Here is a 23,982-nt window from a genome sequence, read left to right as displayed (position 1 = left end):
TTAAGTGCACCGTGGGAAATTATCATTATTCAATTAATTGCCCCTCAAATTATTCATTTACTACACATAATGTATATTTGTTCATCAAGCCGATCAATTTAATGTTCTTCTACTCGACAATTGGCATATGTATCCACCTGATGCCATGCAAGTCACACAAGAGAATAATCCCTTTGTGATTAACAAAACATTTCACTCTAAGAAGCTTTGTGACTAAATTGAGACAAGATCGCTATTAGTTCACAATGTTTGTCGTGATTCAACACAGGTAGGGGAAAACTGATCAACTAGGTCTCGCAGTCACCCCAAGTATTTAAAAACGTAATAGGAGGAAGTGGCTGGAAGTCAAATGTGACCTCCTCTCGCCCGTGTCAGCAAATCTCTCAAAGATCCACAAGATGGCAGCAACGCCTCTAAAACAGTCAAGTGCAAGATAGCGCTCAGGACGAGTCACACTTACAAAGTAGCTCTAATTCAACCCCTTAAACAAAAGTAAATGCTGAAATGCACTGAAATACAAATATTTTTACCGTCCGTTATACACAATAAATTTTTTGATAACTTCTTGCAGTAAAAAAACTACACACGTTTTAACAATTCTCTAAAACAGCTTTATTGTCCTATTTCGTTCTTGCCGTTTATAATCCCCTGTACATCACAGTAGATATTTGGAAGAAAATAAATAAAATAAAATAAAATAAAGCGCGCTTTAGTAGTAACAAAGTATCGCTTCTGCTGTGAATTGCAAACGACTGAAACGTGTTTTGAAACAAGACCAGGTGTCAGCACAGCCGTGAAAAAAACGCGACGTGAGAAAGTCTCACGATCGCAATGTGACTGCACACCTGCTTCTCTTCGCGTACCAGTGGTGGGAAGCAATCAAGTAAACAAATACTGTACTTAGTCTGAGTCAGAAAGTCTTCAATTTGGAGTCATTGGCATGGAAACAATAACTGTAACCCACTTGAAAGCCAATGTCAACTTTTAAGCAAGTAGTAATTAATCTGTCTATCTTAACATAAAACACAGTTCTAACTTCATTCCACATTTTCCACACATCTGTCTTTCTCCTCTTTGAAAGATCTGCTAATGAGTGTTTAGTGGCGGGGTTCCTCCTCCACGGCCACGCTCCTCGTTGCCTCCTCCCCTCTCCTCCACGATTTGCACATCTTGCGCGCGAGCAAAGCGCCGCACTCTCGCAAGAAAAAGAAAAACCTGCGCAAAGTTCATGCTTGAGATCGTCGCCTGTCTTTTGCCCTCAGACCTCCGATGGAAGCGCGCGACTGAAGGCCGCCTGTTGTTTGTTTTTCCCACGCAGCCATGATGATGAGACCCGGGGCCATTGTGAGATCTGATTTGTTTATGCTGCTTCTTGCGGCGCAGGCGTTTGCGCAACACGGTGAGTGGATTCCGCATCATTACGATTACGACTGTCCATCCGGTTTCGTGCTCGCTTGAGGGTCACATGGAGCTGGGGCCAATCCCAGTCGTTAAAAGGAGGACCACACATTCGGACAACCATTATACTCACGCAATCAGTGAGAACTGAACCCACGCTAAATGTAACGAGGTCAGACGAGTGGAGCACTAAACATTTTAGAGTATTTACTTACATTACTACTTGGGTGGTTCTCAAACTGTGATCCGGGGACCACAACTGGTCCCTACGCTGAAATTTCCCGGCAGATAAAACAATTTGTCATCCAATTACTCGTGTACCAAATTCTCCTATAACCATTTTTTGTGGCATTAATCCGTTCCAGTGCCCCCACACCCTCCAATAAAAAAACATTTTGTAAAGGAAAATCCAACTAAGTTGTACAAAAACAGAAAGAAAGAGACTCAATGAAACAAATGGTTAAGATGAAAGTCATATAAATTGCAGAACTTCATCTCTTTCGCTTCAGGCAAGCAGTGGCATACACAAAGCTCATAATGTGGCTCTCAAAATAAAATAAATCAAGCAACCAATGGCTTTTAATTTGGCATAATCAGAATCAAGGTGCCAGTGTGCTCATTTACATTAGCATCAGACAAATAAAGAGTTGTGGTGTGATTTTGATTTATCTCTCAAATCTTATAACTCTGCACGTGTGCAGGATTTCTAGCGCTCTTGCGTGGTTTCTTATCTAGAGTTTAAGTCAAGGGAACCTCAGCAAAATATTTGTAGATTGAAAGCACATACCTTGGGTCAAAAAATTTCAACATGGTCAAATCATTGCTCAAGATTGTCATCCACGAATCTCCCCTCTTTTCAAACAAAATAAAATTATTCTAGTCATGTTTGTCCGTTTTTTAGTGGGAATGAAAGTCACTAGTTGCTTTTTTTTAAGTAGCTATATATAGTGACCAAACTGGTAAATTGTCTACACTGACTCCACTTTTGTAAAGTAGCTCATCTCTGTTCACAGCCATGTTTTTAGAGGAAGCCGTGCACACCAACACACAGATCAATATAAATTCAATTCAATTTAGCAATTTTTTTCCTTTAAATAAGTTATAAATATTTGACTAGTTATTGGAAAAAAATGGGAAATACCCATGAGTTAAATGACAACACAAGTTTTGTTGTTTTTTTTTTCCCAAATTAGGGCGCAAACCGCATGAAATTTTAGCATATGCTGTGGGGCAGCTAAAAATTGCCTGGGAGACTGCAAATGGCCTCCGTACACCACTCGAAAACGTCATCATTCTCGTGTGTTCTTGTTTTTCTTGATGTGTTTTTTTTTTCTCAGCTCTGTCGTTCCTGACCACGTAACTTCATGGCTCGCGTAGCCTTCTAGCTCATATCCTTTTTCTGCTGTGAGACATCAAAGCTTGCAATCGTAAAGTTTAATGTCAGTGCGGTAAAGTAAAGAGCTTTAAAGTGAGTTGGATGTTTCCAGACCATCTTAAACCGCCAATAAGCTCCTGACCTGTTCCTGGTCCGTGTTGCGCTGACGGACGGCCCCTCTGGGTGGGAAAAACTACAACCACAGTTATGCTAACGCCACGCTCCCCGATAATCATCTTGTGTTCGATGTAACTGGAGGGGCACATCTGGGCATTCGGGCCCCCCAAACTTGCATTCCCTGCCCTCCTTTACACCACAGGGGCCTGTTAAGAAGCCCCCTAGCCCCGAGACTCTGTAAACTCATTAAGCCCCCAATTGAGGCAGTTTAGCCGGGAGCCAAAGTCTCAACCATCGTCTCTCATCTGACATGTCTGTTTGGATGACCTTTGACCTCTCAGCAAGTCAGTGGTGAGGCAAACATCAGATTTAAGAGGCTGTTTAGGTTAGCAATAAATAACTCATACTCCCCCCCTCCCATTTGAGCCCCACCCCCCAAATCCCATGTGTTTGTTTTGCTCCAACAGGGACAGTAACAAGATTTTTTTTTCTGAAGGAAGGGAAAGAACATCCTGTTCTCTGTTTAGATTACAATGTCGACTCACTTCTGACCCCCACAGGTGGTGTCAGATGGGAGTCGAGCGGTCTGGAAAGTCGCTGCTCTCTGCTTGATTTGGATGGTGTGCTTGAATAATCAATTATGTCATTTAAGATGAAAAACGTCAAGGTTCAATGCATTATTCACCCCTGACCCAATACAAAAATGAACGAAAAGGCACGCCACCATCCAAAATAATGGACAGAGTCGCATTCAAAATCTTACAACTGAAAAAACAAAACTATTCTTTGTGAAATCTGGTTGTTTCCGTCAAAATTATGTGAACATATTTGAACCTTTAATTTAGTAGATTCCTGCTTAATTCCATCATGGAACATTTCTAACCATACCTAGCATTGTGGCTAATTTACACAATAACAACCATCGCAATTACTTTGTAAGGAGGCTGAGCAAAGATCTTTTATTTTCAAGCCACAGCCAGACTACCCTCTGAAAGATTATGCCAAAAACAAAAAGTAAGCAGAGGTTTCTCTCCATGCACAGCTTCGCATTTGCTAACAGCGTTAGCTTCCGTTAAGCATTTGGTGATGATGTGCCGACTCGGCAAAAGAAAATACAGTCCATAAATTTGGGAGTCATGATTTTCTTTCCCTCTTCATTCAGCACCAGAGTGTTTGCCAGGAGGCCATCGCACACTGCGGAACCCGTACCGGAGCGTCGACTTTGACTCCACTGAGATCCAGAACACGGCCATCCAGGACCTGGTCTGTGACCACTCGCTGGCACCGGGCTGGTACCGATTCAAGATCAACAACAAGCCGGCCGAGATGCCGACCACCTGCGTAGAGGTTTGTCCAAGTTCCTGCGATGGATGGTCACGATGAGACAATAGTACACCGAAGAATAGCCGCAATCGCCATGATGTGTTTTTATGAGAAGGAGAAAGAAGGATGAGGATGAAGGGAAGCGCAGAGGTACCCAAGTCCAAGCGCCCTTGCTACTTCTTTTCTTTTGGGCAGATGAATCGTTGCGGGACGCAGGCGCCCGTGTGGCTCTCACTGAAGGGCAAGTCCTTACCGAGGCCTGGCGAGGTCCTCCAGTTGCCTGCCTGCGCCACCTGGCAGTTCTTTCACGGGAGCACCAAAGATTGCTGCCTCTTCCGCATCCCCATCACGATACGCAACTGCGGCAACTTCCTGCTGTACTATTTGCAGCCCACTCAAGGATGCATGGGATACTGCGCCCAAGGTGTGAGCATCTGCTTCATAGTCCCGTCCGGGAATGTTTGTCCATGTGTAATCCAAATCTCTGTTGTTCAGTTGCTCCGACTTTGGCGACTGGATTCTGCCCACCGGGTGAGGCGGAGGTCAACGGTCGGTGCAAAGGTGAACTAAGTTGGGAAGAATAACCACGTTGTCAGACATCTATGCAGCTGCCGTAACTGTCAGATTGTCTCCTTGCCGACAGCCGCGTTGCCATCGTTGCCATCCCGGCCCCTCCTCAGCTCAGAGCTAATCGGCCACAGCGTCCACTTGAGGTGCTCCTTCATCCCCCCGCCATCTGGTCAACCGCTCGGCTTCCACGTGGTTTGGGCCCAGCACATCAGCCACAGCATGAAGGCCGAGATCCACCAAGTGTCCACGTTGAAGACCTTTTCGCTGGTGGAGATGGACGGCGTTCACTTCAGGCTAGGAGAGACGGTAATACTTGCCAGATGCCGAGTTCACTTTGACCTTTTGGTGGTTGACCCTTCACAGCCAGGGTTTAGTGTTCCACAGGGACAGGTTCAGAATGGGCGAGGTGTGTGTGCGCGAGGGGAGGTTGTGCAAGGTTGTAATCTTCTCGTCAGTCGAAAGAACGAGTGGCGACACGCTTTTCGCACGCCATTGGTGTCACGATTGTGAGCATGGAGGAGCCGGAAACATCTTTTAGCATTACGCACACTGTTGATAATAACATGATAATGTGTTTATCGGTTCATTTCCTGGAGCAATTACTGGTCACTGGGAAATATGAAGAAGTGACACTGAGGTGAGGTCATACTCACAGCTGTGGAGCGCCGGGTTGCCATATTTGGGCTCTGGGGTGGGATTAGTCGTGTCTGTAACGTGCTCCAGTGGGCTAGCTCACAGGGCCTTTCCCTACAGAACTTGATTGGGGAGCCGGGTCCAAGGTCAGTTTAATGTTTGTCACTGTGCTGGTGGGGAAATGTTTTTATGGATGACAAACATATTGTCTGGTCCTGGAAAAAGAAAAGCTGCATGTGAGATCTTGCGAGTCAAAGATTGTTGATGTTTGTCTTGCAGTTCTCGTGCAGTGTGTCTACATTCCGAGTCAATGTCAACGACAGTCGATCTTCTGCGAGGGAGAGTGAAGCTTTCTACGCCGGGCTGAAGGTGAACAGGCTAACTGGTTTGAAGTGAAGGCAGGAGAGTAGCAAACCTCAGTCTGCTTTTTCTCTCAAGTTTTCTGTAGAGTCGCTTCACATAGCGGAGAATGGCGAGGAGCATGAGGTCAGAGTCCACAGCACTGTGCCGCTCCCCTGTTACGACCTCAACCAATGTGGAGTCCCCCTGATGCTGGGTGTGCACGACCCGGGTGAGATTAGCCGCTTCTCACTCACCAAATAGACGTGAATTCTGGACAGAGATGGGGGTAATTAAACTAAAACATGCGGACCGGCACGGTAAACATGCACTGTTTGAACCCGAACAATTCGCCTAAATATGGGAAAATACAAATAACGCAATCAGTGGTTCAATTAAAATGTATTGAACAAAATACATGTTTCAAGACAAACATTACTTCAAAATGTAATGGAAATGCATTGAAGTTTAAAGTTAAATACAACATACTTTGAGAATTTCTCATGGAACTCAAGTAATGGCACATTCCAACTGAATTTCATGCGATTTTTACTTGTATTGCACGGGTGTCAAACTCCAGGGCCCGCGGTCAGATATCACTTTATGTGGCTCGCGACTACAAATCAAGTGTGTCTAGTGCGATAATTCTTGCTAAAATCGCACCCAGAATTATCATATGTACCGTAATTTCTGGACTATAAAGCGCACCTTTATATAAGCCACAGTAGCTCTTTCCCCTACAAAAAAAAAATAAATATTAAATAAATAAATAAATAATAATAATAATGAAAAAAACAAAAACAAATACAAGCCGCACCAGACTATAAGCCGCAGTTTTCCATGTTTTCAAAAACGAGTCGTTTACTGCATGCACAGACCGATTTTTTACTGTGAATGCACATCAAGGTACATAAACAGATTGTTCAAACAGTGCCTTTTAAGACGGCAACAACTTTGCTCATTAAAACAGAACAGGCCCAAGAGAAAAAATAAAATCGAGATTTACTTAGCGTATATTCCGAACTATAGAGCGCCCCTACTGGTGAAAGAAAAATCCACAGAAAATCTGCACCGTGGTTCAAAATCGAGGAAAAAAGTAGCGGCTTATCGTCCGGAAAATACAGTAATTGTGTTTCCTTGTTACCAAAACTCCTCTTACAATAACCTGAACAATAGTTGAACAAACTAATCAATTTGTTGAGTATATGTAATATGACAAGGCGATTAAAAAGCATTCACAGTCATAGCAGCCCTCTGAGGAAAAACGTAACAGTAATGTGGCCCACCACAAAAAATTTAGTTTGACATCCGTGATATATTGTGTTTCATGTGTTGCACCGCCCAAAGACTCGACCACAGAAATGTCAGCATGATGCACAAAAAAAAAAAAAAAACAGTTGTCACTTTTTCTCTGCATTTTGTTACAGCTCTAGATGTTGTAAAATGCGCCATAAAAATAAAGTTGTATTGTTTTGAACTGATAAGCAGGTCACAGGTGTGACAGTAGAAATTTTGGATTTTTTAATTTTAATTTTTCTTTACCACACCATCAATGTCGGTCGGGATGATGATGAAATCATAGCAACCCATTACAAAGAAAATTCTCATTGGTTGAACAAAAACCTCACCCTCTTCGTCCTCGCGTCCACAGATGGCCATCATGAGGTCTCCAATGTGGCGCTGTCTGCCTGCCAGCTGCAGCTGCGTCCGACTGCCTGCAAGGATGGAAGTTGCGGCCAGGCGTCATTCTTCATCACCGCCGTCACCGACTTCACGCGCGATGGAAACCGGATCAGTTTAATCAGCTCCTTGCCTGAACACAGCACATCGCGACTGTGGAGGAGCTACATTCCAGCTTCGCTCAAAGTGAGTTCTTGCTGATGTTACAGATGGAAAACGTTGCAATTCTGGTGTCGGCGTCTTTCTTCACTTCTCGCAAAAGATGATAAGAATACATGGTTATACAAATATGAACAAATATGTAGAGCCACTTTCAAGAACTACACTCTCTGAAACAAAGTCTGTAAGACAAGCAGAGCCACATTGAGTGTTTTGGGGATGCAGCTTCTAATAATAATAATAATAATAATTTGCCCTTTATTAGTCCCACAATGGGGAAATTCGAGATTCGAACCCAGGCCTCCTGGGGAGACTGGGTCCTGAACGCGGCGCCTTAGACCACTCGGCCATCCTGGCAGTATAAGCAGCACATATTTTTACTTCGACAACATTGACAGTGCAGGTGGGGAATATTTGTTAGTGATAGACCGATATGCTTTTTTCAGGGCCAATACCGATACCGATAATTAGTAGTCATGGAATTCGATAACCAACATTTGAAGCTGATATTCATTTGATGAAAAAAGGGCTGAAATGGTGTCAAAATTTTGAAAAATAAAAACTTAAAAAGTTTAAATGCCTTCAAGCAAGTATTTAAACAAATTTAAATTTAAACAACTTTCGTGATTTACAACACATTAACGTTTTTTTTTAGATGTTAGACAATACACAACTTAGTTTTAAAAGTCTACCAAAAAGTGCACAGAGCTGCCAGGCTCAGCTGCATGTCTTTTACTCAATGAAAACAAACATCTCTTTCAAGTTTACCACGGCAAAAGGTAATCGATTAGTTGTGAGTTACAGTAGACTGACATTTATTAAAATTTCAGCAAAGTCTGTTTCCTTTCCTTCCTGTGCTCACAGGACCTCTCCCGTAGTGCGTGTGACTCGAGGTGAAAAAGCAAACAGGCAGCTTACTGCTTGATTGGCCGCGAAAGGGATCCAGATAGTAGTGTGGGCAGGACAATCTGCTTCTGCAGGCAGGGCCACGAGCACATCAGAGCGAGAGCGAGAAAGAGAGATGCGTGCTGCAGCAAGCCAAAATATACAAGCGTTTAATTTATTGGCCTTGAAAGTTAAAAAAAAAAAAAGGCTGATGCCGATAATCGGCAAAATGCCAAATATCGGCCCCGATAATCAGCCCGGCTTATAATCGGTCTCTCACTAGTATTTGCATTTGGCTATGTGTTTGCTGTGCCACATGCACACAGTGTTGTGTATGAGTGTTTTTTGTGTCTGTGTGCGTGTGTGCGTGCGTGTGTGTCACAACGCTTAGGCTTCTCCCCAGCCATAACAAAAGCTAGACTCGTAAGGCTTGGTATACAGTCATTGACTTGCACGAGACAAGAACCCCCAACCCAAATTCTTGATCCTTGGGTTATTTTGACGAAAACATGGCACAGACATGTTATTAAGCATCTGGGAACTGTTCTAAATTGAAAAAAAAAATGCATAACGTCCTTTAAGTGATGTGGGCGGTTGCGTTGATGGAGACACTTGAGGGGTTTTGAAGCGCCTCCAAACCCTCTTCAGAGTGAGTGAGGAGGTCCTTGAGGAATGCTGTGGGATCACTGAAGGTCAACACTTTGATGAAGGCGACTCAATTTCATGTATAATTAGAGCACACCTAAATTAAACTGCAGTATTCTCTGTTTATATAGACACAAGATATTAAATGCTTCATGAGACTTTAAGAGGGAATGATCTTCTTACGTTATCATTAGGTTTGGGTTTGACGTCTTGTTGCTTCTGAGACAACTTTTCCATCTGTTTCTCATGGAAACATCAAAGCCAGGGGTCAAAATGTCATTGGGCGAACCCCCTCTTGTCTTGATTCTCCTTCTCCTGCCTACAGGTCACAGTTCAGGACGTTCCCACCTCTATCTGCTACTTACTGACAGACCCACATGTCATCACGCTGGATGGCAGGTATTTGAAAGACACAGAGACCTCATCAAAAGACACATTCACCAACTTTCTCTCACATCATTGCACAGGCATTACGAAAACCACCAGACTGGCACCTTTGTGCTGTACCGGAGTCTCGCAAGGGACTTTGAGGTCCACACTCGCCAGTGGGACTGCGGTAGCCGGCATTACGCCGTGGCGTGCAGCTGTGGCGTTGCGGCACGAGAGGGTGATGATGTCGCCATCATTGACATGTGCAATGGCCAACAGCGGGAAACGAGGCCAAAGCTCACTGTGAAAGTCCTTGGCGGCGAGCACGCCAATGGCCGGCATGTTCGCGTGTTGGAATCTCATCAGGGGAAGAAGATCACTGTAGGTATCGAGTCTTACAAATCAGCTGATACATCCCAGTCCGTCAATTTGGAAGTTTTGACTCCACCACCAGGCTTGTCTTTTCTGTAGAACTATTTCACTGATACATATATTCTGTATATTTATAAAAATATATGCCTTTTGAGATATTTCTGGTGGTGCAACACCAAACATTGAAAGTTTTTGCCATGGGCTTATTTCATGTCAATAGTTGTCACTCGTGTTCTTCCACCTGGATGTATCCTTGCACCTATTGTTTTCAAACATTTTGAAATGTCCTATAAAGAGTAGCATTGCTGCCACTCCTTTTCCAGATGATCTTTCCCTCTGGGGCTTTTGTCCGAGCCGATGTTGATGACTGGGGGATGAGTTTGTCTGTCCGGGCACCAAGTGTTGACTACGGCAACACGCAAGGCCTCTGTGGCACCTTCGATCACAATAGCAACAATGACATCCACGTCTACGAAGACGTCCATGATGACTTGCTTGCATTCATTGAGGACTGGAGGTGGGTCACATGATCGATTACTGTCACTGTGTTGTTGAGCTTTCACTCACATGTGTACATGTTTGGGTTAGGATAGCTCCTGGTGAGAGTTTATTCGATAAAACGCCCCCAGGTTCGAGACAAGAGGAAAGGAGACCTTTCTGTCGGTGTCAGAAAGGATACAGTTCTCTTCCCTCCTCCGATGAAGGAGCCAGGCATGTCTGGTCTGGTCTATCCATTTACTCGGACTGCGTTGCACAGGACAATGTGGATTATACATCTGTGTTTCCCTCACTGGATGCCACATTGGAGGATGTCAAGAGTCCCGAAAGAGAGGGAATGACCCTGAACATGTCCTCCAGTCATCCCTTGAAAGCGAGGCCCCATCATTTCAATGTCCACAATGATGAAGAGTTCATAGATGTCCACTCGCTATCTGATGACAGACTCAGGAGGGATACAATGTTAAAGTTTCAGTCGGCCTCTCAAAGCATCAGCCAGGCTAACGTGGAGCACCTTGCCTACTTCTTCCCAGAGGATCACCTCATAAAACCGCGGCTCCAAGTCCAACCTTTGTGGCCCACACCGAGTGGCCTGACCTCTGGCAAAGCACTGGAGGTGTGCCACACAGCTTTGTCCAACTCCACAATTGGCACTGTGTGCCGTGAGCTGCTGGGACGGCGCCTTGAAGGGGCTGTTAATCTCTGCACGCTGGACCTCCAATTAAAAGATGACCTGGGCTGGGATGAGGCAATGCTACCCTACCTAGCAAATGAGTGTGAGAGGAGGCTGCTGGAAAACAGGGCCCAAAGAGACTACGGGGTGCTAGGTCACCAAGGGGAGGTGGTGACGGCACTGCGCTGCCCCAATTTCTGCAACGGCAATGGAGAGTGCACAGAATTTGGCTGCCAGTGTCACCAAAGCTTCAGTTCATATGACTGCAGCGTAACCATCAGTGAGTGTCTTCCATCACCATAATTGGAATTGAATACCGTTTACTGAAAATCTCTGTCTTTGTTTCTCTTTGTAGAAGGCCAGCCAGCAGAGCTAACTGATCTGGAAAACGGTGGCCTCTGTGATCTCAGAACATTTAACTGTCGGAAAGTACGGGTCCTTGGTCTGGGCTTTTTTGAGTCTCCAGACTTGAGCTGCCATGCCACAAGACTGAAGGTGAGCGACCTCCAGGTTCCTTGAAGCCCATGTTTTCCTCAAGCAGCTTCATTCGGTTCAGTATGGTGTGAAATATTTAGTGTTTCCAAAATCAACAGTTGCAAAAGATCAAAATAACAGATTTTGCCCATACTGGTTCACTGGTAGGTTACACTGTGACATAATCCCATTTTGGATCACTATTTAGTATTTACACAGCCAGATCAATGTTTACTGTTCCAAACCATCTCATGGTGAGCAGCGCTGTCCGACTTGGTCGAAACATGGCTCAAGTATTCCCAAAATTCATATTCTTCTCTCCAAATGTGCCTCTCCAGTATGTGAATGGCGTTTGGCTTCCAGGGGAAAAACAGAGAACAAGAGCCACTTTCCTGAGCTCCAAAGCTTTGGACTGTGACATCCCCTTGTTGAGCAGTAAAGCCATCAGCACTGAAGACTTTATGACGGATGACAAACCGTATGCACGTTGGGAGATTAGGGTACAACTACTTTAATCTCATAATAATTATAGTTGGTTCTTGACTTGTATGCAGTGTTAACTGTTCTCCCAACTTTCGGATCAGGTGACCAACGATGGCTCCCAGTACAGTTTAGCCAAGGTTCTGACAATCTACGATGGAATTTGTCAGATGTGCACAGCCTCTCGCTCAGGAATCTGTCAATTAAAGGTAATTTCTGTGAAGCACAGAAATCCATGCCACAATTTCTTGGTCTTTCTCAGTTAACTGATCGTAAATTGCATGTTTGTGGACTGGAAAGTGACGGTCAGTGGGGGTCCACTGATGACCAAAGCAGCCATTGCTTGCCCTTTCCCAACACCTAACAGCTGCTTGTGACCATAAAAATACAATTGGGGGTTTGTTGTCACTGGAGCAGGTTTTGCAGAATACGATCGCAAAGAGAAGCCTTACCTGAACTCACCACAAGCCGTATAACAAAGACAGCTTTTGATGATCTATTTCTTTGTGAATGTGTCTCTGGCAGGACCGGACGTGTAACATTGACGGAATGTGCTTTGCAGAAGGGGACTCAAATCCAGGAAGTCCGTGCCTTCTCTGTGACCCGGATACCTCAAAATTTACCTGGTCACTCAACCAAGGTACAGTGCTGAGCCTCCACAAGTATTCACAGTCCTGTCATTAGAGGGGAGCTCAGTCGCTAAGTGACTGCAAGAATGTCGACAATTACCACAAACATGCTCATATGGCTGCAGGCCTCAACAGTCAGCAGCAGCAAGCGGGGGTCCGCGTCAGTGCTTGCGTCCTTTTATGACATCACAGTGTTTGTTTTCTCGAGTCTCTGCTTCTCCCACTAAAAGACAGACAGCAGTTGATCTTACTGTGAGGTCAGCCCACTGGGTACCTGTTTGCCACTATTAGAAGATGAAAAGGGTTGTGATTTAGCTTTCCCAGCAAGCACCTGTTGTTTAACCTCCACAGGAAGTAAAGGACATGCTTTATCATGTTAACACTTACCAACACTGACAAGAGCCTAAAAAATACTCTGGACAAAACTCTTAGATAGAAACAATATTTGTTTCCAGTCAACCAGCCCCCCACCTTCCATCAACCTCAGGGCGAGCTGCGTACATTCTCCGGAGAGAACTTTGTCTTCCAGTTTTCTGCATCAGACCCAGAAGGCTCAGCCCTGCTCTTCCAGCTGGTCAACGGGCCAAAAGGTGCTATTCTCTCGCCTGCTGGGCTCCTTATTTGGAGGGTGCCATCACCTCCCGATGAGGAGTGGATTCACTCGACCTTTCACTTCACGCTATCAGATGAGTGTAATGCCCAAAGCACCTTCACGGTTCAGGTAGCACCCCATAATAAGTAAGAATAATAATCAAAATGGCGTGAAGGATTATGTTTATTAGCTGCACATAACTGGTTTGCTCCTGCATAGATCCTTGTGGTGCCATGCAGATGTCAGAATGGAGCCACATGTGCAACTGATTTCACCTTCCCTGCTGGCAGTGGAAAGTACCTGTGTGTATGTCCTGATGGGAAACAGGGCGACCTCTGCTATGAAGATGTAGACAAATGTTTATTGGCACCTTGTGCAGAAGGAACATGTATTAACACTGAGAGAGGATTCAAATGCAACTGCCCTGAAGGCCTGACAGGTACCACGGTTTCATTTTGGATCCGGTGTCCTGCGGTTCACTTCAACTTCCATATCTCTGCAGGTGCAACATGTCAGGAAGATATAGATGAGTGTGAGCAGACGCCCTGTTTCCCAGGAGTCAATTGTCTTAACAGTTATGGTTCCTACAACTGTGGTCCCTGTCCCCAAGGCATGCTGGGAAATGGAACAAAATGCTCTGGTAAGAATGTTCATACGCTCAAAAGCTTTAGATCCGTTAAGTGCTCGAAATATAAATCAATCTCCTTCATAAAGTGGACATGAAGACAGCCATTGTCACACCCACATTGGCTCCAGGAACAGCTGTCCCCAAGGCTAAAGACATTTTGATGCAGAGCCCAACAACACTTCACCCGAGAATCCAGGTTGCCAAAATCATGCCAAGAGTGGAACCCCTTGGACTGCCACAGGCTCTACCCACAACGTGGCGGAGAGCTTCAGGAATTAGCTTGAGCTCTCGCTTGCGGATTCACACAACCGGTGACACTGCCGAGAATACGACCGGGACAGCACCCGACCCAATCAAGGTTGGTCTGCCACAAATCAGCACCACTAATGAGAAGAAAACCAGTGTGATGCAAAACTCAGGAAAACCAGCAACAGGTGAGGAACACCAGGTTTTTTTGGAGAACTTTGCCAAGAGTTGTCATAAAATGAGTGGAACGAGGAGATGACTTGAAATTACTTTTCTCTTAAGGGAGCTTTTGTCTCTCAGTATTTCGTTTTCTCTGCCTGTCAATGTCAAAGCAACGTGTACCAGCAGGCCTTGCTTCCCTGGGGTCCAATGCATTAACAGACGCCCGCCGCATGTTGGCTATGTTTGTGGCCGCTGTCCACCCGGCCTTCACGGCAATGGCCGAATCTGCATGAAGAGCGCCAAGGCGGGTAAGGAGGTTGAACACAGTGGGAGCCCAGTTCTGTTTTAACAGAGGACTCAGTCACAATGCTGTTATCTTCTGTGCTTCTTCAGCATCCAATCACCTTTCACATCAACAGACAGTAGGCCAAAGGAGGAGCGCCAGCAAGGTGTCCAGCCTCCACTTACCCATCCTAACTTCCAGAAATGGCATCAAACGCTTGTCTGTCCCCAGAGATGCCCCATTACGTCAAGCTTCACCTGTAGGGAGGGGAGGTGGTACCGGAAGAAGGGAGGTGGACACTGTTGTTGATGTTAGATCAACAATGAGTGCTCTTTCTATCGCTGCCACCCACAGAGACAATGCCGCGCCCTCCAAAGGGTTTGTGGTACCTCGCGTGACAGGTCCAAAAGTGAGTCGCATCTAGACGAAAGCATCACATGATTCCTAAACTAAACCATCTTCTGTTTGTGATCATGTCTTAGCAGTTCGAACAAGCTGCACCCTACAAAGTAACTCCACCATCTCATCGCATAGTCACTCAGTCCGGCCTTGTGACAAAACCCAGACAGACAACACATCCACTACTCAACTACATTGCGTCTACCAGAAGCAAGCCCTTGACGAGACCTCCACGGCCTCTTAAGGGAACTCCTGGAGCTTTGTCTTTTTCGTTACCTGCGCCTGAATTATCTGCAGACCGGGAAGAGGTGTTATTGAGCATGACAACTCCACATCAGATTCCACCTCTCCAGAACACTCCTTCCATCCAAGCATGGATCAGTAGTCATGTGGCGGAAAAAGAAGACGTGGTGCCTTGCGGTGACCAGCCGTGTTTCCCTGGTGTCCAGTGTGATACAGCATTGGATGGCAGTTCTCGCTGTGGACGCTGTCCTGTTGGTTTCACCGGAGACGGAAAGATGTGTCGAGGTCGGTTTGAGTTTATTAACTAACCATGATTTGACTGTTAAGCGCTTGTTTTAATTTGTCCTTTGCTCATGTGTTCTAAGCTGTTTGCAAGCAGACGTGCGGACGGAACATGGAGTGTGCAGCGCCCAACACATGTCTCTGCAAGGCAGGTTATTCTGGGTCGGACTGTCAAACTGGTAAATTGCTAATTCCATTTAAATACTCAGGCTTGACCTTGCCTCATACGTCTTGTCACAGTTGAGGGTTCGTCATGGTGTAGTTCGGGCAAAACGCCAGGCGGGGCCAGCCGCACGGAAACAGGCAAAAAAGGCAGAAGTTCAAGGGAATCTCGAAAAGCATTTAAGGGGCTTAACACGATCGGTATTTTGGAGCCATTCATAGAGTGAGGTAAAAAGGACGGAACAGTCGATACAGGGGATTGGGATCTACCTGGCCCACAACTTGTCAAAATTGTCTAATTGACGCCCAATGGAATGCATTGGGAAAATAATTATAATTATTAAACCATAAATTTTCTCCCAAATACACCCTCAAAAAATAAATTATTGGGAAGAAATTTGAGAAATAAAAAAATAAAATCAATCAATGATGTAATTGATCGATCGGCAAATTGTGAAATTACAATTGTTTACTGATTTTGCATCAAATGCAAAATATCTGCAGATCCGATCTGTCTAATGTCTACTATTTATTTTAGAAAGGGAACCAAGTGCAGAATCAAACAATTAACCAAAGCACGTACAGTATAAAGCAAACAAAGCTGTGAAGCAAAGACACCCGGGGGGCAGTCTTACCACAAAATATGACGTGAGCGGCAACATGGGACAATGAACTCCACCTAAAAGACAACAAAACGACAAGACAACCAAGACAAATCAAAAGTCATTCACAACAGAAAAATGAAATACTCTGTAATATTGGTCAACCAAAGGATTAACATCACAGATGATGACATAAACTTTCAATATTGGGGTTTCTTTTTCAGCAATTTGTGAAGCAGAATGTGTGAATGGGGGAGCATGCATCGCTCCCGGGGTTTGTCAGTGTCCCACCGGCTTTCATGGCGAGACTTGTCAGGAAGGTAACGATTCATTTCATCATCAGGGTCGAGCAGACCCCCCCGTGAAAATATACACCTTCGCGCCACTAATGAACGTCACTGTGTGTAGCTGTGTGCAGGTTGGCATGCGAAAATGGAGGCACATGCACAGGATTGCAGACATGCTCATGTCCTTACGGTTTTGTTGGCCCGCGATGTGAGACCAGTGAGTTCACGACAACTGGAACTTCTCTTACTCTTCCTGTGACGCATAACCGACGTCATAAATGTCACTAAGAATTTAAGCGACCACCTCTCTCAATGTTCACATGCATGCTGTGAGTGCTTTACAGTAACAGTGGTAATTTGACTTTAGAGTGCTGAAACATATTTTTTTATTATTTTGAGTTATTGTGAATATTGTACATAGTGAAAAAAAAGGTAAGAACCAGTAGTTTATTGAATGGCACAAATCGTCAAACATGGTAATATAAAAAAAAAAAAAAAAAAAAAAAAATCGCTCACAGCTACAATAAGCCAAAATTAGCTGGCCATGTTCTGGACATTACACACTAGGGCACGCCCCTTTAAGGCACACATACTACATTTGTTGTTGTTCGGATTCAGCTTGTCCCATTGAACTTACACCTTTTGTAAAGACACTTTGTTGCATGGCGACACTGAACAAAAACTTTGTGGAGGGCTTCAACGGATTGGTCGCATTTCAATTAATTTCAATGGGAAATATTAATTTGGTTTACGTGCTTGGTCAACAGAATTACATTTTATCAAATGCAATGCCGCAAACTTTCAAGTCAATGTATCGCTGTACTACGTTTCCTACTTTTCTGAACGACGATAACGCTAAGCCATTAAGAGTTAAGGTTTGTTTGTGTTGTTGGTCGTAGTGGTTTGCAACCGCCACTGTCACAACGGTGGCAGGTGTTTCTCGCCAGATGAGTGCAAATGTCAGCCTGGTTGGAGTGGACCTTCCTGTGAGACTGGTGAGCATGGATAAGAGATGAGCGTCTGTACATAGGGTGCAACTGTACAGATAACCCACTGCATAGTCCGTACTTTCTGGTTTTCACGGTTTCAGTCTGGATTTGTGAATTTTGTGCATGGGGAGAACAATTTTTCTCAGGAGACATTTTGCTTTTCACATTGAAATTGCAGTATCACTGGGAAACAGAGTAATACAAAACTTGTCTTTCAAGTTAAGTTATGAAACAACACGTTGGAAAAAGCACTACTTTTATTGTCATAAATGTTGGGAATTACAACGCAAGTGTTTTCATTAAGTGACAGTTGAAAATGTTCCCAATGAATCTGTAACGTGTACTATGATGTCTCCATGCTGATGTCGGCTTTCGGTAGCTCTTTGCTCACCGGTCTGCCTGAACGGCGGTTTGTGCATTCGGCCCGACACCTGCGAGTGTCCTCGCGGTTTCTACGGCACCCACTGTCAAAACGGTACGTGCGTCACGATGACAAGTGTCGCTATAATTTTTGGCGGCAGGACCACTGACGGTATCTCCTCCGTTTGCAGCCATCTGCACACCACCTTGCAAGAACGGAGGTCTGTGCATGAGGAATAACGTCTGTTCGTGCCTGCAGGGATACTCCGGCAGACGCTGTGAACAAAGTCAGTCATTAGCTGCTTTTATGCTGCCTTCCTGGCAAGTAGCAGGCTTGTATAAAGTACCTTCAAGTGACGTGTGGGTGAAAGTACAAGTTTCTGAACAGAAAATAACAAAAAGTCACCTCGTAGAATCTGAATTGAGTAAAAGTTTTTCAGTGTCTGACATTTGCTGTTGCTCGACTCTATCAAAAATAATATTTTTTGTAAGATCAAACACAGTAATCTCTCGTTTTTTATGGTTAATGAGGACCGTACCTAAATGTGAAAAGTGAGAAACTGCAAAGTAGAATTTTTTTTTAAAATTATTTTAAGTTTAACATTTTTTGGGGAGGTGGGGGGGAATTCAGCCTCTGTTACGCCACTGTGACCCCCGACATGGTTCCAACCTTCTAAATACTTGTTACACAACAAATGTAACTTTAAAAATGCAAAATCAAGTTGTTTTTTATTCTTTTTTGAAGAAGAATATGATTTCAGAAAAATTAGCTCAGCACCGAAGCTGCAAAACATGAAGCGCTAAGAGCCAAGGGAACACTGTAGGCTTAAATATTGAATGTGTAAAAGCATTTCAAAAGTGAGCCTCTAGAATTGTTACGATATATATTTTTTTTTTAATTTAGTGTACTTCAGTGATGTACACTTGTTTAAGATCTGGGTGTTGGCTAATGATTGACATTAGTTAGCATGTTAGCCTGGCCATCCAAGAACGCGCATGTCTGAACTTGACTAAATGAACAACAATTAATCTCACCTAGGACGATGTGCTTCTTCCTCTTAGACAAGGAATTTTTGAAAGCCAATATTTAGGTAGGCATAAATCCATCGTGTTTAGCTTTGCTAACATTGCGAACCCCCCTAAAAATAACGAAGAAAAAAATACACCTTACATGCATTTTCTTCTTTTAGTTCTGTAAAAGGGTATTTGTACATGTTTACCACTATCACTCACATTCTTCTCTCCAGGCGTGTGCGAACACATGTGCATAAATGGCGGCCGTTGTGTTGGTCCCGATGTTTGCGACTGTCCGTCAGGTTGGCGTGGAAAGAGATGTGACAAACGTAAGAAGTGCTGTGTGTGCGTCTTTGTATGTGATTCTTGACACTTGTTCACACATCTCGGTTTTTTTGGGGGGGTTTTTTGTGTCCTTGCAGCCAGCTGCGAGCAAAAGTGTCTAAACGGGGCTGAGTGTGTCGGGCCAAACATCTGCCACTGCACACCTGGCTGGCACGGAATGTTGTGCCACATCCGTGAGTATCAAGCACAACATGCGTACACACATTAACGTTATCTTAACGCGTATGGGACGCAATTTTCACTCATTTTAATATGCTGTATTAAACAATAAAATTCTCAAATTGATAGACATCATCATGGAGATAGCATTATGCTTTGAAAATCTAACAAAAATATTGAGTTTTATGCATCTTTTTTTAGGCCTAATATTGGATTTTTTATAATTTGTAATCCTTTATTCGGGTAACTTTTTTTGTGTCCCATTACACTTTAAGGTATGTTACACATGGGGCAGGTCAGGAAGAATATTCCACAGACATGAAAGAAAGCCAACTGAACCCCACATGGGCGAGCAATTGTCACAGTGGGCAAATAAATAAATTAATAAATAACCTCCCCAAAGGAAGAAGCCTCAAACAGAAGGCAGGCTCTAAGCGGTGTGACCGTCTTCCTCAACCGGTTTGCATAGAGACGAAGAAACTATAAACTCCCATGACCAAAATATCATTTTAAAAATGGACAAGATATGTACATGCGTACAAAACACATGCTCTTAAAATGCTTCAAGAATCCTCAATGTCTGTATTAAAGTTCAACTATTGACAGAGAAAGGCTTTGAAGAAACAAAATAACTATATATTGAGATTTTTTTTTTTTTTGTACAGCAAAGGGCTGTCTTGCATAAAAGATTCTGTTCAAGGAAACCAGCAAACCAACAATACAATACAGTACAATTTGATTTATATAAGGGCAGCTACTAATATTTTTCAGATAGACAACGCACTCAAGATTGGGACTTTATTAAGGTGCTATGTTTGTCTTGCATATCATCCCAAATCTGCAAAAAGAGTATTAGGCCAACTCACATCCCAGTGTGAGCACAGGTGCATACTCATAGTTTGGTGGATTTGCATATTTGTGGATATTGTGTCCTTTTTTCCCTCAATATTCTTTCATATTTTGAGGATTATTCCTGGAATACATCCCCTATTCAACTGAAACTTGGAACTGTCAACTAAGCTTTGACAGACCATTGCGGTGTGTCTAGGTAGGATAGGGAATGACTGCGTCAGCTGTAACAAGTATGACATCATAACATAACAGGATGAGAACATTTTGGATGCAAGAAAATAGGTGCCACGGTAACAAACAGGTGGCAACAGACAATTAGGGCGGTGTTGATTTACTGTGCGTGTGTGTGCGTGTGTGTGTGTATGCGGGCGTGTGTTTGTGCCATCCCTCAACAGCTCATTGTCAACAAAAGTGTTTGTATGGCAGCCGTTGTGTGAGGCCCAACGTATGCGCATGTCGCAGCGGATTCTCAGGCGCTTCTTGCTCAAGGAAGGTAAGAGAAATTTGGACTTGGCTTTCGCATTTCTCAAACCTTGTTGACACTGTGACCTCCAAAGCCTGTACTTTTCGTTACAACACTGGTTTTCTGAAGTTGGGACAGGAAAAAACCAACATGGGACCTATGTAATGAAGAGCAGTCTCCATTGACCAAAAAAATAAATAAATAAAATAAACAATGGGGTGATTGACTATGGCTGACCTGAAGTGAAACCATGGTGAAAGACAAAAAACAAAAGATTTGGATCTTATATAATTGAAATGATACGGAACCGGTGGGTGGGATAGATATATATATATATAATATTTTTTTTTCTTTACTTTTTTTTTTTAATTTTCCCCCCCCAGCTGTCTATCTAGATAATGAGTCGAGATTGTGGTGATCCTGCGGCGTCAGCTGATCTTCTTCATCCTCCAAGCCAATATCTGAAAGTAACGACACGTGCTTCCAGGAGAGCGTGCCTTCCCAAAAAGGCAGCTATTTCTTTGCAAGCGTAACGATGTGTTATGCTCAACCAAAGGCTGATCCGATTTTATCAACATCACATTCTTTAAGGATCATGTTTCATTTAAAAGGGTCAGTAACATTTCATTGTTAAACTCAACTTTCCATGTATTTATTTGTTGCTGGTGTCACAGTTGTGTGTGAATACATCTTAATCCCGAAGAATTTATGATGTCTTTGGGTAATATGCTTGTTTTATTAAAAAAATAAATAAATAATATGTTTGTTCCCATCAAAAGAAACTCTTACTCCAGCTCTGGGATTCGAAAAAAAAAAAGAAAAGAAAATGACAGAAGCAAGAATGTCCCTTTTGTGGGTATTTTGAGCCTTTCCTGCAAATAAATGCTCTAAATGACAATATTTGTATGTATAAACATGGGAGTTATGTTTTCAGTAGTTTATTGAATAAAGCAAAGACATTTAATTTACTCAAATACGTACCTACAAATGGCAAAAAAAAATAATAATTTTGCTGAGGTTTTTTTTCTCTTTTTGAACTGTATGTGAAAACTTCAACAAGTGGGTCACTAGAATGTTGTCCATCTGACATTTAACACCAGAATTGGCAATTTCATCAAATCGGTACAATTTGCATTGCCAGGAAATAAAATATAAACGACCTTGATCATTGGAAAGATAACGTTTGTTGCCTGTCCCCACTTCCTACAATGAGACTTTATCTTGTCATATTTTTTGCATTAAACTGTATTTGCATTACTGCGCACTCTTTTGTTAAAAACAAATGATTGACTTTAAATTGACATTTCTGTTGTTATGTCATGTTACCGAACACATTATGTCTGTAAATTTGGAGTAATTAAAAAGTCACAGAGCCCCCAGGAATTTGCATCATTCATTTCTTCTGCAGGCAACGAGAAGTCCAAAAATAAGTTGACTCATTCATACATATGTTGCTAGTTTAACTCTGACTAGTGGGTTACAATCTCGGCTCAGTCCTGTTACTTTTTTTTTAATACATTTTTTGCTGAATCACTGTAATGTGCTTGATCTTAACACACTATCAGTATAAATACTTGCTACTTCTATGCTCAAAATTCACTCCTGTTACTCAAATCAGGAGTTAACAGGACATTTTTATAAAATCACAAAATAATTACACTTCCTGTGATGGGCAAATACATATTTTGCGTACTTTGTGTGTTATAATTGTAAATACGTCAAGCAATTTGGAGCAATATGGCCCAAATGCAAAGCACGGCTCGGCTTGTTTTCCCCAGTTCAGCTCTTTGTGATCGGTACGGCCCGCCCTGCAGTGAGGCCGCAGCAGAAAAGCGTTTGACACTGCCGGCCAGGTTCAGGGCCAGCAGGTCTCAAGGAAATGAGGATTAAAAGCTTAATGAGGCCACATTAGCTCTGCACCACTTCCACACTGATGTCCAGTGAATGCTGAAAGCTCAGCTTTGCTGGAGCATTTGTTGCTGATTTCCAGCTCTTCTGAGAGCAGAGTAGAGGCTTGTGCAGCTGCTACAGCAGTGATCCAGAGGTCATGACTCACTCCTTTCAAGAATAATCCAGCAGGATGACCACACTTTGTGCGTCACTTGCCTTTTTGTTCGAAACAGCATCAGCAAGTCAAACCGAAGGGCTCATTCTGAAGTGCAGATGCCATCTGCTGCCCTCTGGTGGTCAGGATATTTTGGACAACGACAAGTGCATTGCAGCCTATCTGTCTACGAAACCAATTTCAAGATGTACTGTGCTGATCGCACGTCAAAAGTGAGGCGTCGACATTATCTACTGGTGGATGTGCAGCAGTAAGGTTGCTTACAAGTTCGAACTTTACTGTGCAGCATCATCAGATGCTCTCCCACTGATCGATCATTTGCAGGAAACTTGCAGGCACAATCATTGTGGGCGCATCCCTGTTTTCTCCTTCTGACATTGTGCTTTAGGAGATCTGCTGAAACTATGGCGAAATATCCGTCCCGGAAAATTAAAAATAAATTAATACCGTAAAAAAAAGTCCCATCCTCATTTTCCAGCAACTAGGCAAAATATATTCAAATCTTGCTACCAGTTTAAACTCTACTAAGTCGCCCTTTCAAATGCATGTTAAAATATTTGACATTCAGACACATTCAAGCATCACGTCAAGCAACCAGACATTTGAGAATCAAGACTAGTTTCTGTTGTGTTGTGTTGTGGCAGGTGGGACATGAACTTGGCCAGCGCAAAAATGTTTACTTCTTTCCCTCAGGTGAACTCCTTTTTTGTTTTGGGTCATTTAATGAATTTAACGGGGCGGGGGGGGGATGCTTGCTGCTGTCATTTTGTGTTAGATCAGTGGTGGGCAAACTTGTGCTCAAGGGACACATACAGTTTTAGTTAAAAAACCAGGTCAGTTGTCGTTGAGACTTCCAAAAAATAAAAGTTAAAAAATGTTTACAAAATAGCCAATTATAATTGTAAAATAATGAATCTAATTTTTTTATGTTTTTAATTGGATTAGAATGAATTTAACGCCAAAACTTCATACGTCACATTTGGGAGAATTTCATATTTTTTCTCAAGAATCTATACTATTTCTCAGTCCACACGTGTGTGTTATTTTAACACATTATTAACTGATGTAAATTGCTGAAAATAGCTTGCTCTTTTTCATGATTAAATGCAAACGGTTGACCAAATTTGGCATTTTGGGGGGTCTCCTGAAATTCAACTATTTTTTTGGTTTTGTACAAAGTATGGTTCTTTTTTTTTTCAAATATTTTATTTAACAATCATATTTATATTT

At 43.2% G+C, this 23,982-nt stretch overlaps 1 protein-coding gene across 5 annotated transcripts; it reads left to right on the top strand.

Moving 5' to 3' along the window:
- Nucleotides 1–1,150: 1,150 nt before the first annotated feature.
- Nucleotides 1,151–22,058, top strand: LOC148339389 (von Willebrand factor D and EGF domain-containing protein). 5 transcript variants are annotated; one of them, XM_088289871.1, is made up of 33 exons: nt 1,151–1,399; nt 4,053–4,237; nt 4,409–4,637; nt 4,709–4,774; nt 4,857–5,089; nt 5,696–5,785; nt 5,855–5,987; nt 7,407–7,621; nt 9,450–9,523; nt 9,592–9,874; nt 10,189–10,382; nt 10,454–11,316; nt 11,395–11,531; nt 11,849–12,010; nt 12,095–12,199; nt 12,516–12,630; nt 13,075–13,340; nt 13,431–13,650; nt 13,714–13,851; nt 13,926–14,273; nt 14,418–14,555; nt 14,641–14,939; nt 15,013–15,457; nt 15,538–15,633; nt 16,443–16,538; nt 16,627–16,722; nt 17,405–17,500; nt 17,874–17,969; nt 18,046–18,141; nt 19,102–19,197; nt 19,291–19,386; nt 20,620–20,717; nt 21,071–22,058. In XM_088289871.1, the coding sequence occupies exons 1-33, from the start codon at nt 1,321–1,323 to the stop codon at nt 21,080–21,082; spliced, it is 5,895 nt and encodes a 1,964-aa protein (XP_088145997.1). In that variant the 5' UTR covers nt 1,151–1,320; the 3' UTR covers nt 21,083–22,058. The 5 variants fall into 5 exon arrangements, with proteins under 5 accessions (XP_088145997.1, XP_088145999.1, XP_088145998.1 ...); XM_088289873.1 differs by having other exon boundaries at nt 11,392–11,531; nt 13,968–14,273; XM_088289872.1 differs by having other exon boundaries at nt 11,392–11,531; nt 15,016–15,457.
- The last annotated feature ends 1,924 nt before the right edge of the window (nt 22,059–23,982 follow it).

The sequence above is a fragment of the Idiotropiscis lumnitzeri genome, chromosome 3, assembly GCF_059441095.1.
Source record: "Idiotropiscis lumnitzeri isolate Australia: NSW breed Sydney's pygmy pipehorse chromosome 3, RoL_Ilum_1.0, whole genome shotgun sequence".
Classification (NCBI taxonomy): domain Eukaryota; kingdom Metazoa; phylum Chordata; class Actinopteri; order Syngnathiformes; family Syngnathidae; genus Idiotropiscis; species Idiotropiscis lumnitzeri.
This window is presented reverse-complemented; position numbering and strand designations above follow the sequence as displayed.